Source organism: Dipodomys ordii, unplaced genomic scaffold (genome assembly GCF_000151885.1).
Source record: "Dipodomys ordii isolate 6190 unplaced genomic scaffold, Dord_2.0 Scaffold19, whole genome shotgun sequence".
Classification (NCBI taxonomy): domain Eukaryota; kingdom Metazoa; phylum Chordata; class Mammalia; order Rodentia; family Heteromyidae; genus Dipodomys; species Dipodomys ordii.
This window is the reverse complement of record NW_012267235.1, coordinates 7,523,856-7,538,562: the sequence shown is the minus strand read 5'-3', so window position 1 is coordinate 7,538,562 and position 14,707 is coordinate 7,523,856. Positions and strand designations below refer to the sequence as shown.

At 40.9% G+C, this 14,707-nt stretch overlaps 1 protein-coding gene across 1 annotated transcript in view; it reads right to left on the bottom strand.

Moving 5' to 3' along the window:
* The window catches only part of Dnah9 (dynein, axonemal, heavy chain 9), a 354,260-nt gene that overhangs the window by 152,484 nt on the left and 187,069 nt on the right, over positions 1 to 14,707 (bottom strand). Inside the window, exons 39-43 of the mRNA XM_013013168.1 lie at positions 12,322 to 12,487; positions 10,110 to 10,212; positions 9,331 to 9,570; positions 3,710 to 3,871; positions 397 to 593 (exon numbers count right to left, since the gene is read on the bottom strand). Of these exons, the coding sequence (XP_012868622.1) occupies positions 397 to 593; positions 3,710 to 3,871; positions 9,331 to 9,570; positions 10,110 to 10,212; positions 12,322 to 12,487 (868 nt within the window). The remainder of the gene's footprint in view (positions 1 to 396; positions 594 to 3,709; positions 3,872 to 9,330; positions 9,571 to 10,109; positions 10,213 to 12,321; positions 12,488 to 14,707) is intronic.

Below are 14,707 nucleotides of genomic sequence, written 5' to 3'. Positions count from 1 at the left end.
GCTCTGAGTGTTTATCCCTGATAGAATACATACTCTGCCACATTAAAGCTACTGGCACAACCATGTTCATTGCAGCATTGTTTACCATAGTCAAGATATGTAATCAACCCAGATGCCCCTCAGTGGATGAATGTATCAAGAAAATGTGCTATATATACACAATTTTCAATTTATCTTTTTTTTTTTACAGTGTTCAAGTATACCAAATGGCAGCCATGGAAACAAGTCTATGCACTCTGTCACCTCCCTTGGGCTGGTGGCAGAACTTGCAATCGTGCTCTGCCTGCAGCCAACTTGGTCTTCAAAGAAACAGTAGTGCTTTACTGATTTTATGAAAGTGCCCTGGAATAGCCAAGAGAAGCAACCGAGGAAAGTCAGTAAGAGGAGTACACTTACATATGGCGTATGGCATCCTCAAAAAGAACCAGGTCCATCACAGTGTTCACTTCATTGTGGTTTTCCAGGACATCTACCAGAGTCTGGGTCAAAAGTTCCCACGACTGTACAGGCATATACTTGGGCTCTCCAATGCCATTTGCAAAGTGGCAATATATATTTAGCTTTTGGATCTGCTCCACAATCTCCTCAGCATCCTGGTGATGAGACAGAGAAATGAGGACCTTCCTCACTGACTGCCAGTCCTGGTTCCACCTAGAGTGGAAATGCACAGGCATTGTGGGTAAGATATAAATGTAATGCAGGAGAGCTCCTTTAGCTAACTTATGAAAGCTTACACAGTAATGTGGCAATTCATCACTCAGTCTGGGAATCGGAATCAGTCCTGGTGAACATGAATGTGTACTAAGGATATGGCAGAGGACAAATGAAAGTACAGTATTGAAAAGCTTTGTCTACAAAGATTATTTGATGAACAAAACAAGTCTTTAATTTAAAGCTCAGAGCTATCATAGGCAGAGGGGAAAGAGAAAACCAGCCAACACTGTGAGTCGAACACTCCTCAACAGTGATGCTGTATCATGCTGGGCTATAAATCAGGGAACTCAAAGCTTAATGGTAGAAATAGAAGCACAAAATTTCTTGGATGGGACTACAGCAACTTCTCCTTAATGCCAATACCAGAATTTGGCCCACGCAAGGAGCTTCAGGCTGCCATTGCAAATATTGTTGGGGAAGGATAGCAGGGGTATCAATTATACCTGTGTTTATGAGCAGAAGGAAGGAACTCTACTTAAAAATCTGTATTATTGGGGTTGGGAAGTTGGCTCAGTGGTAGAGTTCTTGCCTTGCATGCATGAGGCCCTGGGTTTGATTCCTCAGCACCACATAAACAGAAAAAGCTGGAAGTGGCACTGTGGCTCAAGTAGTAGAGTGCTAGCCTTGAGCTGAAGAGCTCAGGGATAGTGCCCAGGCGCAGAGTTCGGGCCCCATGACCGACAAAAAAAAGTGCTATCTCTGATTAACTCTGAAGACAATTAAGGTTGTTTGCTAAGCTATGAATATATAAATTGACTAACTCTGCCATTCTTAGAGTAGAGGGATTTAAAATCTGATTTTCAGAAATGAACATCAGCTTCTGTAAAAGTAATGAGAAAAATACAAAAATTGAGGATGTTTTACCCAGTAAAAAGTAGACCAGAGTAAATCATTTAAAATTCTAGTGAACCATTTGAAAAATGGCCTTATAGGTTAAGATGGACTGTGCATATTTCAGAGCTAGATCTAACAGCTCACAAGGTTAAAAAAAAAGTATGGGACAGGCACTGATTCTTGTAATCCTAGCTATTCAGGGGGCTGAGATCTGAGGGTCGTAATTTGAAGCCAGCCTAGACAGGAAAGTCTGTGAGGCTCTAGTTTCCAAATTAACTACCAAAAAAGGGAAGTGGAGCTATGGCTCAAGTGATAGAGAGCTAGCCTTGAGCAAAAAAACTCAGGGACAGAGTGTAGGCCCTGAGTTCAAGGCCAATGAATGGCACACACACACACACACACACACACACACACACACACACACACAAAGTATGGAGCTAAAGCGAGTGTTATTTGTATGTGGTTTGTTCCCCCAAAGATTGATGTGCTGGACGTGTGGTCCTAGTGTAGCCATTTGAGAGGTGAGGCTAGTCATTGTAGAAGGTGAGTTGGTCATTGTAGAACTGCTTTCTGAAGGGACTGATTCTGCTCTTGGACAATGAGTTTTCCATTCTTGCAAGAGTGGTGTTTTATTAGAATGAGCCTGATCCCCTAAATCTTTCTCACTTTCTGTCTATGTGGTTTTTTTCTAGATGCATTCCAGCACTTGTGGTTCCACTTACCACAAGACCCTCACCAGAAGCTGGATTGATGGAGCCACGCTCTTCTTTGACTTTCTTCTTCTAAGGCTGTCATCTAAATAAATCTCTTTTTTTTTAACTTATAAACCAGCTTCAGGTATTTGATAATAGCAATGGGAAACAGATCAATGCAGTAAGTTAGGGACAATGTAGTATAATTACATGCAAGGTTGATTCTTTCTAACTTAAAGCAAGGACATGAATAGTATGTATGAAAAATATGGGGGTCAAGAGAAAGGTCATTGGTGGTGGTGGGGTAATTTTGATGCTAAGAAACAGAATGTAACCTCTGATTGTTTTAATGCATCAATGTCTGTTCTGTTAATATATTGGTGCCTACTCATTCTGTAAGTTATTAGTAGTTTTTTCAGGTTCCAATATATTTGGAGAATGGTGTCTGAATTGAGGTTATCCTAAGATTAATGTACTCCATTCACTTGGACTTTCTAAGAGAGCAATATAATAGCAATATAATAGGAAGCATATTCTCCACACATTTCATCCCACTCATCATCTTTCCAGCTGTCTAGCAAGACACAAACACAATAACAAAATGATATATAAGAAAAAGGGGGAAAAAGTAAAGTGAAAGTTGGGAATAATGATGATCTCGCTTTTGGTCAGTTTCTGGCTGGGCTATATGATGAAAGTCAGGAACCATGAATTCAGAAGGAAGAACTGATAGGACAATCATGATTAGGGGGCAGGGAAACAAATTCTAAATTATTATTCAAATAAATCTCTAGTCTTCAAATTGTTTCAGCTAGGGGCTGGTGGTTTATGCCTGTGATCCTAGTTATTCGGGAGGCTGAGATCTGAGGATTGCAATTCAAAACCATCCAGGCAGGAAAGTCCATGAGATTCTTATCTCCAATTAAGCACCAAAAAGCCAGAAGTGGAGCTGTGACTCAATTGGGAGAGTGCCACCTTTGAGCAGTATAAGGGCAGTATAAGCACAGTCACACAGACACACAGACATAGACACAGACGCAGACAGACACAGACCCAGACACACACACACACAGCAACAATCCCAGTTTCAGATATTTTACATTTCAGAATAATTTCAAATTGCCTGTTATTAAAAGTTCAAAATGGTGAACCCGGGAAGGATAAGACTGTACATCCTTAGGGATGCTGGGATGTCATCTGGGAGGATGGAACGGGGGGATAGCTGAGGAGGCCCAGTATCCAGTACCCAGTCCTTAGGATTGATGGTTTCTGTGAGCATTCTCAGCACTGAGACCTATGATTAGTTTGTGTTCACTTTTGCCCCCTGTCTTTTGCTTGGGTGAAGTAATGATAGAATCTTTTCCTTAGGCAGGTATCTGCCATTTTCCCAACAAATGGACAATCTGGAATTAATGATCACCTGCATAATCATTATTTTTCAGATGTTAAAAAGGGGGGGCAACACTTACATCAAAAAATTTCTTGAGTACTTCTGTCTGGATTTTGTCAAAAAGATCAAAGTCCTTTTCCTCCACCATTTTATCCCGGTAAACCCGATTTGATTCATGCAGGTAGAGCTTTACAAGGTCTTGTGTGGATCTTACACATTCCACTGAGGAGAAAAGAATGCCCTTCAAGAAGAACAGTTGAAAAAAAATTCAGTAACAATTCAGTAAAACAAGCAATGAAAGAACTTTCCAGAAGTGTTTTCTCCAAGTTGGCATGATGTCTGGGCATTATCTCATGGAGGCATTGGTCACAGTAGAAAGGAGGACTCTTGGGATGTTGAGAAACAACCAAGTTGAAGGCAGACAGATCTAACCTCAAAGACTGTCATGACGGTGTAGGAACTTTGTGTAACTTTGGGCGAAGTGATGTGCAATCTGAGACTTTCCCAACAGAAATGACAATATTGACTTTCTAGTATTGTTGAAATAGTTCAATCTCTACATCTAAGGAAGCTAGTGCTGCTCCTCTCACACACTCAATAGATGAAAATTATTGTTTTGAGTGTATTATTAAAACAAAGCTACAATAATTATAATTTGTTGAAACCAGTGTGTTTCCGAAGATTTTTTTTGCAAGACACATGTGATTCAATCTATCGTGATGTTCAGGAAATAAATTTACTTCATCTATTTTGTATCATGGGGAGATACAAAAGATTAGAGATGTGCTCAATGTCACAGAGTCAGCCTTACCTCAAAGCCACAATGCCTGTAATTGTAACTACTAGTGTTCCTATCAGAAGATGAGATGAATGGTGGCTTTTCTGCTATATTTCAACTCCCCAGGTGCCATTTTGAAAACTGATTTAATGCTGGACCATGTACAATCAGAACTCTAACATAGGTTGGAATGGATATAACTACCATCTGCAAGTAAGGAAATACTGTAATTTATTCATCCATTCTCTTTACATAGGAATAATTCTAAATATTTCCTATTCTTTTCAAATTTCTGTCCTCTCTCTGTGTTACCATTAGTCATTGTGCCAGCCTCTTTTCAATGAAGAAATGGTGGCCAATAATATTAGCCCCCATCATGTCCTCTAGCTCCCAACTCTTTTCGGTGACCACTGTCATTGCTTTCTTTTTGGTCCTGCAGGAAACGGGCTCATTTATTTTCTCTGTAGAGTAATGCTAGGGTCTGTCTGCAAGACACACATGTCAGATCACAGTACTGCTACAATCTATTTCCTCATGCTCTTGCTCACCATCATTTCCCAGGAAACTTAGACTCTACTTCCTAAAACTTCAAATTAGTTTGAGATCCTGCATTCCACGCCTCCATTCCTTCTTGATGTGTTTGCTAGGCTCCTCTTGCTGGTTCAATTGATACTTCTTTGTTGAAATTTCTCGAGACAATTCCTTTCATCTTGAACAACAATACTGGGAATGTGTCCCCACATTGCTCTTACACAATAGCCATCTCTAGTACAGAAGAATGACTAATCTCTCAAATGGTTGTTCCTTACTCAAATTTGTTTTTTTTTTCAGTGCATAGCAACTGTTGCAAAGGTAGGGAAGCTGATTGGGGCTGATTTTTTTTTTGTCAGTCCTGGGGCCTGAGCTCTGGGCCTGGGCACTGTCCCTCAGCTCTTCAACTCAAGGTTAGTGCTCTACCACTTTTGAGCCACAGTGCCACTTCTGGCTTTTTCTGCTTATGTGGTGCTGAGGAATTGAACCCAGGGCCTCATCCATGCAAGGCAAGCGCTCTACCACTGAGCCACCTTCCCAGCCCTGTGGCTAATTTTTAAAAAATCATTCTTATTACTAGTATCTAGCAGTGTAGCTAACATACATAGTAGATTGTCAATGAATTATTGTGGAAAGAATGAAAGGACTAAGATTATATTCTTCAAGCACTGTCATAATATAGCATTGCAAGAATTTTCCTCCAGATTTCAGCTTTTGGTTATAGAAGACTGGCTGGTCAGCAACTGGGCTACTGAGATCAACTAGAAAAGGTAGAGTGGTTATTACTATTATTATTTGTTTTTGTTCTGTTCCAGGGATTTGAAATTAGGGCCTCCTCACTGTCCCTGAGATATTTTGCCCAAGCCACAGCTCCACTTCCAGCTTAGTCTCATAGATTTTCCTGCCCAGGATAGCTATGAATTGCAGCCCTCAGATCTCAGCCTACTGAGTAACTAAGATTACAGTTGTGAGCTGCTAGCACCTGGCAGGATCATTGATTTTAAAGCTTCATGTTTTCAGTTATTACAGAATGGGCAAGATACTAGACTTGAGATAATAGTATACAATTGAGAAAAGGAGAGATAAATAAAAATATGGTGCCTCTTGTTCTCTTGACACGATGGGCTTACACGCAATGGCTTATGGGTTCAGAAATGAAGAAGACAGCTAAGTGAGGGGTCGGGATGCTGTCCACTGTTTTCTTCTCTTCTAGGGTAGAGAGGAGGAAAGTTGGAGTACAAAGGTTACCAAATAGAGTGACAGGTGGGTAGGACAGATAGAGTCTGTGGATGGCCGAGTCCTGAAACCACAAGGTGCAACCTTCCCTGACCTAAGCAGTTAGCCCACAGATGTGTCAGTCATAAGCTCCCTGAGGAATAAAAGAGCTGTGCTTTGTATTTAGCACATTTGTGCCTTAACATTACTTTAAAAGGGTACTGAGCTTCATATAAAGTAGTGCATGTGCATAAGCAAAAATGATACCCAATCATAATCTTTGCCTCATTAATCATAAACTTTACACCCTGCGATGGAGACTTAATATGTTCATGAGACATGTAATATAGGAAGCCTGGTGAGCAACTGCATGTGTCTGGCCTGTAACATAACATCAGGGAGGCCAGCCTAAAAAGACATGTAACCTAGCCTACCCAACCCCATAGGTGAACTCTGCCTTTGGGGGTTGTCTGCTGCAATTCTCTCCTGACATTTAATTGACTGGTTTGTCTAGGTGACAAGAGAAAAACTATAACTTCCTCTGAAGGGAAGCCCCCTTCAAAGGATTGTAGTCTAGGATTATGGGCCAAGCACAAACTATCCTATTGAGTCCTTACAGAAACTGGAGCTACAGCTCCATTCACAGCCTTGGTAGCTGCTTGGCATAAACAAAAGTGTGTGATCTCTGAAGAAAAACATTATCCAAGCCCTCAAGTTATCTGCATATTTTAAAGCTCTGTCTACCTCTCAAACACAAATTGCTAGGAATACTAGGCAATAAGACAAAGTAACTAAATCTCTGAACAAACAGACAACAAACAGAATGAATAGACATAGACTTTCACAAAAATCATAATTAAGAATGGCAACAATACCAGGTGCTGGTGGCTCACACCTGTAATCCCAGCTACTCAGGAAGCTGAGGTCCAGGATATGGTTTGAAACCAGCCCCAGTAGTAAAGGTCATAAGACTCATTTCCAAATATCCACCAGAAAACAGGAAGTGGCTCTGTGGCTCAAAGTGGTAGCGTGTTAGCCTTGAGTGAAAAAGCTAAGGGATAGCAACCAGGCCCTGAGTTCAAGCCCCACAACCGAAAAAAATGGCAACCATCAGGTGACTAATAAAAGGATGTATAATATCTAAAAGAAGGAGAGAATAAAATAAAAGCATAATTATTTCTGTGAGATATAAACTTAAAACAGTATAGGAAGAATGTATTTCAAATAAATAATAGCAGTAGATTTCACCATAAACCATTAAAGCTTGTAACTTTTAGGTCTTTAAAATTATATATAATCTATATCTATCTATCTATCTATCTATCTATCTATCTATCTATCTATCTATCTATCTATCTATCTATCTATCTTCTTTTTGAGCCAGTCCTGGGGCTTGAATTCAGTACCTGGGAGATGTCCCTGAGCTTTTGAATCCTGACCCTGACTTTGAATCCTGATCTTCAAGTTTCAGCCTCCTGAGTAGTTAAGATTACAGGTGTGAGCCACCAGCAACTAGCAAATTATTGTTAAGTAGTTGTACAAAGATGTTTCAATTCAACAGGTTAATTTATGCATATAATTCACCTTAAAGTTTATAATTAAAAGATAAAAATTTTCAAGTTGGGTTGAAAAATATTGGTGAACCAAAAGAATCTCCAATTGATATTTCTTGAAGAGGAGTTCTGCACTCATGGATTCAACCAACTAGGGATTGAAATACTAAAAAAAATTATTGTGTTTATACCAAATGGATATAATCCTTTTTACTTTTCACTCACCAATTAGTAACAGTTCTTTACATTAACTTATACCATTTTAGTCATTATGAGTAAGCTAGAGATGGCTGAAAGTATTTGGGGGGATATGTATATGTTATGCGAAATGTAATGGAATTTTCTGAGAACAGAATTGAGCATCTGCAGGTTTCATATCTACAATGAGTCTTGGGATCAATCTCCATGAGCACTGGTGGATAACTATACTGTAAAGATAGCAATGATGCTGGGGACATGGCTCAAGTAGTAGAGTGTCTTCTTAGCAAGCCCAAGACCCTGAGTTCAGGCCTCAGTACTTCCAAAAAAAAAAGAGAGAGAGAGATGAACTGAAAGCAATGGAACTGTCACACAAATATCAGACAAAGTTGACTTTGAAGCAAGGGTTACTTCTAGCAATAAAGTAGTACATTGAATAAATAAGATATTAGTCTTAATGATATTCTAATTGTAACTATATTCTAGATACAATAGTAAAGGATAGTATTTGTAGGTTTATATGTATATGATGCACAATGTGTGTGTGTGGGGGGGGGTTGAACTAGGTTTAAACTAGGTCCTAAACTCACTCTCAGTAGGAGTTCTGCCACTTGAGCCATGCTTTTAGCTTTAAAATACAAAAATGAGTATAACAGAAATAAAAGTACAAATAGACATGTCCATAAACACAGTAGCATATTTTCAACCTACCTTTCTAAAAATAGAGAGACAGTCAGAAAATCCAGTAGTTAGATGAATACAATCGAGGTAGATTGTTTGCAAAAATAAAATAGAATAAATAAAATAAAATAAAAATAGAACTAGAAAAATGATTAGAGTTGTTTTTGGAAGGAGAGAAGAGAGTTATAAAGGAAGTGAGATTGGTTGGAATATATTGTAAACATGAATGAAAGGTAGCAATGAAATCTCTTTCCCATATACCTAATATAAATCGGTAAACCTTAGGAATCACACATAAAATTTCAGTAAGAGAATGTTCAAACTTGTTCTAATTGGCATATTGACAAAACTTTATCCAACATCTGCAGAACATGTTATCTAAAGAGCACATTGATCATGTTTTGGGAAATAGAGCAAATCCCAACCGCTTTTGAAGGAACAAAATCATTTCTTTTACGACAGTTAACTAATTTAAATTGTAACTCAAAATTACGTTCAGTTTGTAAAGAGAGGGTAAGAGTGAAAGTAAGCTAGCCATTAATGAGAAGGATAACTAGAAATCCCCTAAATGTTTGAAAATAAATCAGTATAGTTCTAAGAATGCCATAAGTCAGAAAAATATACACAGTGGAAATTAAGAAACATTATGAACCGAATATCATAAAACACCAAAGGTTTATATGATGCAGTTGCTAGTTTAACTAGAGACAACCTTTTGGGGTATCTTGGTGCAGAAGAACTCACCTGGAAGATGTTGGCAAAGTCTCTGAGGTTGAAGATGTAGTGGAATTTGGTGGCTGTGGGCAGGAATGTGGTAGCGATTCTCTGGTGGAAGGTGAGGGCCAGATTGATCAGTTGGGGGATGGATTTCTGCAAGGAGGCTGGGAAGTTTCCAAGCTTCAAATGCTGTGTCAGGATGGTGCTGTAGATGGAGGAGAGGGCATCGGCTCCCGGGAAGGATAGGACAAATACACTGAAGTGACGCTGTGTGAGAAAACAGAGGTGTGAAGTGTGTGTGTGTGTGTGTGTGTGTGTAACAGAGAGACAGAGACACAGAGAGAATGAATATCACTTCTTCCAACTTTAGATACAAGAACGAAGAATTCTTCCAAGAGTTTTTGGTCCCATTTTTCATGCTCACACACACTAACGTGATTGAGGAAAGGAATGACATTGGATCTTTGTTTACAGGTGGCTGTGTGAGGTAGGGTAGTAGGCAGGAAATCTAAGCCCAAATCTGAACTTGATATTGAGTCTCCATACACCCTGAGAATCAGTTCACCCCACTGAAGTCTCATCTGAAGAAAGACAGAATTGAATCTGATGAAGTTTATGACCTCTACTAGCTCCACAAAACCTGTTGACAATGAATCTAGGAGCTTCTTTTTCTCCTGGAATGGCAGATTGGCATTCTGTCTGGTTTACCACTTTGATAGTTGGATAGGGAAAGGCAAATTATCACTCACAGTCAAGTAATATGTGCTCTTATAAGCTGTCACCTTTATAGCTAACTCCTTCTGTACCTGAAGCCGTGGGTTGATGGTGAAGCTGCCCGCAGTGGGGTTCATACAGGAGATGTACTGTACATTCATGATCTCTTTCAGAGACAGCTTGTTCCGATCATACCTGGAATAGTGAGAAATCTCTAGTGAGCTGGTCATGGTGGTACATATCTTTAATTATAGCACGTTAATCAGGAGGCTGAGGCAGGAGTAACTTGTGTTCTAGGCCAGCCTAGACTCTGTTTTAAAAGAGAAGTGAAGAGGGGCAGAAGGTGGCTCAGTGCTAGAGTGCTTGCCTTGCATGCATGAGGCCCTGGGTTCAATTTTTCTGCACCACATAAGCAGAAAAAGCTGGAAGTGGCGTTGTGGCTCAAGGAGTAGAGCGCTAGACTTGAGCTGAAGAGCTGAGGGGCAGTGCCCAGGCCTAGAGTTCAGGCCCCATGACTGAGAAGAGAGAGAGGGAGGAGAGAGAGGGGGAGAGAGAGAGAGAGAGAGAGAGAGAGAGAGAAGAGGAGAGGAAAAGAAAAGAGAAATAAAGACAAAGCAATTTTATAAGGACCCAGGCAGGTGAGGGCCTCTTCAGGGTCAGATAGGATGGACAAGCAAGTGATACAGATGTGGAATCATGGGTGGAGTCGGCCCTGGAGTTCTCTAAGAAGACAAATCCATCAGCAGCTGGGTAGGGCTGAAAGTTTGAGGAGAGAGGAGAAGGTATAAAATGAACATTTCTCAGGCCACATGTACACAGAGAAAGCAATATGGCAAAATTTCCAGGAGGTTTTTGCTTCTTGCTGGAAGATTTGCGACCAGGAATTTAAAGTAAAACTAGTAGGAAAGAAGTGACATCCATCAAAATGCATCATATTCAGAAACTGACATATTGAATTGAAACCCCCCTCTGTATGACTACTGAAGGATAATAAAAATGACAAAATCAACTAGAACTAGTGAGTTTGAGGATGGTTTTCAGTATAGTTCAGAGGCTTAAACACTGTTGTAAAGATCAAAGATGGTTGTGTAATATAAGGCAGGGATAGCTAGGAGACTTTAGGAAGGAATATGAGAGGCAACTCAGGTTAGCACCTTAACTATCATTCTTCCTCAAACCAATAACTTATACTTTTCTGGTGAAAAAAAACTAAAAACTATACAATGAACAAAGATTACCCAACCTCATGTGTTTCTCTGAAGAGGCTGAGGCTGCACAGGTCTGCAGACAATGTCCTTGGTGTATCATGAGAGCTCAGGAAAACACACTTGGGAGGAGGGATTAATTCTGCTTTGAGGATGGGGATATCTCCAGGAAAATACAACTTTTGAGATATCTTTAAACAACAAAAAAACCCCACCCTCATCCCATGCTTTATGTTTCAACTTTTTTTTGTGGTGGTGGTCCCTAAACTTTTATGTTCAAGGCTGGTGCTCTACCACTTGAGCCACAGCTCTGCTTCCAGATTTTTTGGTAGTTAATTGGAGATCAAAGTCTCATGGACTTTCCTGCCTGGGCTGGCTTTGAACTGTGATTCTCAGATATTTAAACTTTGTGTGTGTGTGTGTGTGTGTGTGTGTGTGTGTGTGTGTGTGTGTGTGCACGCGCGTGCGCTGATCCTGGGGCCTGAACACTGTCTTTGAGTTTCTTTGCTCCTGACTAGGTCTCTACCACTTGAGCCACTGGATTCTTTGGAAGTTAATTGGAGATAAAAGTCTCATAAAGTTTCTTGTCTGGTTTGACGTTCAACCATGATCCTCAGATCTCAACCTCCTGAGTCTCTAGGATTATAGGTGCCCAGCTTCAGCTATTTAAACATTCATGTCCCGAAGTTCTCTTTTCTATCCTTCATCCTCCTCTTCCAATACTCTCTCTCTCCCTCCCTCCCTCCTTCCCCCTCTCTTCTCAGGCTCTAGAGGTAGATTTCTTTTCTTGGATGATAGCTCAGTACCAATGCTGGGCTAACTGTCTGCATATATCTTAGAATATGGGCCTAAGCAAGCACTCCAGGAAATAGAGGAGGAGCGTGGTTTACCCCAGGAATTCTCAGCTGGTCCTTCCTTCCTTCCTTCCTTCCTTCCTTCCCTCCCTCCATTCCTCCCTTCTTCCCTTCCTCCCTATTTGAGAGAAGGCCTCTTTATGCAGCCCAGGCTGGCCTCCAACTCACAAGCCTCCTGTCTCAGCCTCTTGAGTGATGGGATTACAGGCTTGCCCCGCCATGTTTGACCATACATGGGCCCTTACCAGTGGCCATAGTCTAGATGTTGCCTGAGGACTGTGTGGGGCTGCACAGTCCCATAGGTATCCACCTCTGGCATGTTCATGTCATCAATGAAGTAGACGAGCTTCTTGTTGCCGGGAGGGCCATAATTTCTACCAGCCTTCTTTTCTAGAGGTTTCTCTAGGACAGCTGAGGAGAGATGCAGTCATTAAGGGAAGAAGGCCAATACGGAGACAGCATAATATGGAGGATAAACTGGTTTAGCTCACCTATGTACACACATATTCCACGGGACCAGAAGATGGATTATAGGAAGTACCAGGCAGGAACCATGGTAGTACCCACTAGACACTGAACATCGTACTTATGCTAAGTTTTGGCAAATATGTGTCAACTCACTTAATTTAGATGACTTCAAAATCAGTACTACCCCATTGCATTGATGAGGAAACTGTGGTTCAAAACTAAATAATGCTACTAAGAGAGAGCCAAGATCTAGATGAGAGCAGCTAAATCTCAGAGCCCAAGATCCAGCCCTCATATCTGTGATTCCTAGATTAGAAATTGAAGATGTTCTCCCAGCAGCAAGGACAAGCACACTGTCCCTAGGAAATCTACAAAAACCTGGATCCTAGGTACATTTGTTCTTTCAGCCTAAGCAAAGGAGCATGAGAGCTCCAAGCTCCCATCCCAGGGTTGGTCAAGTTCCCTTTCATCCTGAGTATCTAAGTTGAGATTGCAACTAGTCTGCAGAGTGTTTAACTCATGGCATCTTCTACAATATAGAGTAAAACAAAGGCATGAAAAAATTTCTCAGATGCTTCTAGACTCATGAACCAGCTCCCAATACCACCTTTCATCTTCTGGTTCCAGAGCAGAGGATTCCAGTGTCTTTCTGGAGACAAAGTACAGAGACTTTCCTCTGGACTTGTTTCTTCAATTATCAAGCCAAAGGGAAGGAATCAGACAGCATGGTTTCTAGCCTGATGGTACTTGTTGAGGACAAACTTAAGGAATAGGGAGGAGAGAGATAGTTTTTCTTTAGTAAAGCAATCAAATATTTATGAATTGCAAGAACCAACACTTTTTTTTATTACAGCTGGGTGCGCTATGAACCATCTGATTTCTTCTCTTGAAAAACAAGTTTGTAAACAAGGAGAAAGTGTCAGTGGATGTAGGAAGGTGACAGATAGAAAGACAAGTTCCTTCAAGAAGCTTGAATATTCTAATTTTCTGGTCCTGAGTTAAATTAAGTGTTTCAAATATGAATTAAATTTAAATTTAATTAGCATCCAATTAACATACACTATCAACCAATTAATCACCCAACACCTTCATTTCCCCCTCATAAAGATATAACAACTATATACGAGATCTGTCAAAATGAAATATAATTAATGGGATGCCAAGGACATGCTTTTGAGAACAGTCCTGCTAATAGGAAATTCTCTCTGTAGGAAGATTTATTCTCCTCTTCCCAAGGCACCTATATTCAAATCAACCCCTGGAATTAAGCAGACCTCGCAATTTGGGTTGATGAAGCTCTTTATGTGTATGTGGGGTTGTGGAGGAAAAGAGCATATCCGTTATCTCACAGTGGCCTTTGAGTGAGCTACACTTTCTCAAATGGATGATGGGAAGCTCTCCAAAGAAAGGCAGGGAAGGCAGACCTCAGTACTGAGCCTCTCAAGGCTGGGCTCTACTCCATGTCATGTGGATGATGGATGAGTAGTTCTATTTCCCCAGCAAGTGGGCAGGACTAGAGGAGCTCTGGAAAAGAGCTCTGTGAGAAAAGATGTCCATGTTGAAGGCACAAGTGATGTCTCAGGAAATGTGAGCTTCTTACGGCCATGGATGAATCTAGAGACAGGAGTCCATTCCTGGGTCCACAGATCGTTTGTACATTCTCTTTGATTTTGCCTTCAGATGTGGAGGGCAGAGGAGCTCAAGGTGAAGTCAATGGGTAGAGGGAGGCAGTGTCTTCTGCCTGACCAGGTCATGCCAGCCCCCCAAGCATAAATTGGCCACCGCCATATTGGTGCCAGTCCTGGGGCTTGAGCTTAGGGCCTAGGAACTGTCCTTGAGCTTTTCGTATTCAAGGCTAGCACTCTGCCACTTGAGCTACAGCTTCAACCCCAGCCTTTGAATGGTTAATTGGAGCTAAGAGTCTCATGGACTTTTCTGCCTGGGCTGGCTGACCACCTTACATGGGAAGAGTAATTTCCAAATTTATCTCCTTTCATTCCATCAACACCGTGGCTGTTTTCCTCGTCTACTGGCTCTTCCCCAGTCATTCCAGCATCCTCTCAGAGAATGTTACCACTTTTCTGCTAGACTCCTTTCATGATAGTCTGGAAACAGCAGACTGGTCCCCCTGTGCAGTAGAAGTCACATAATCCCAGTTTCCCG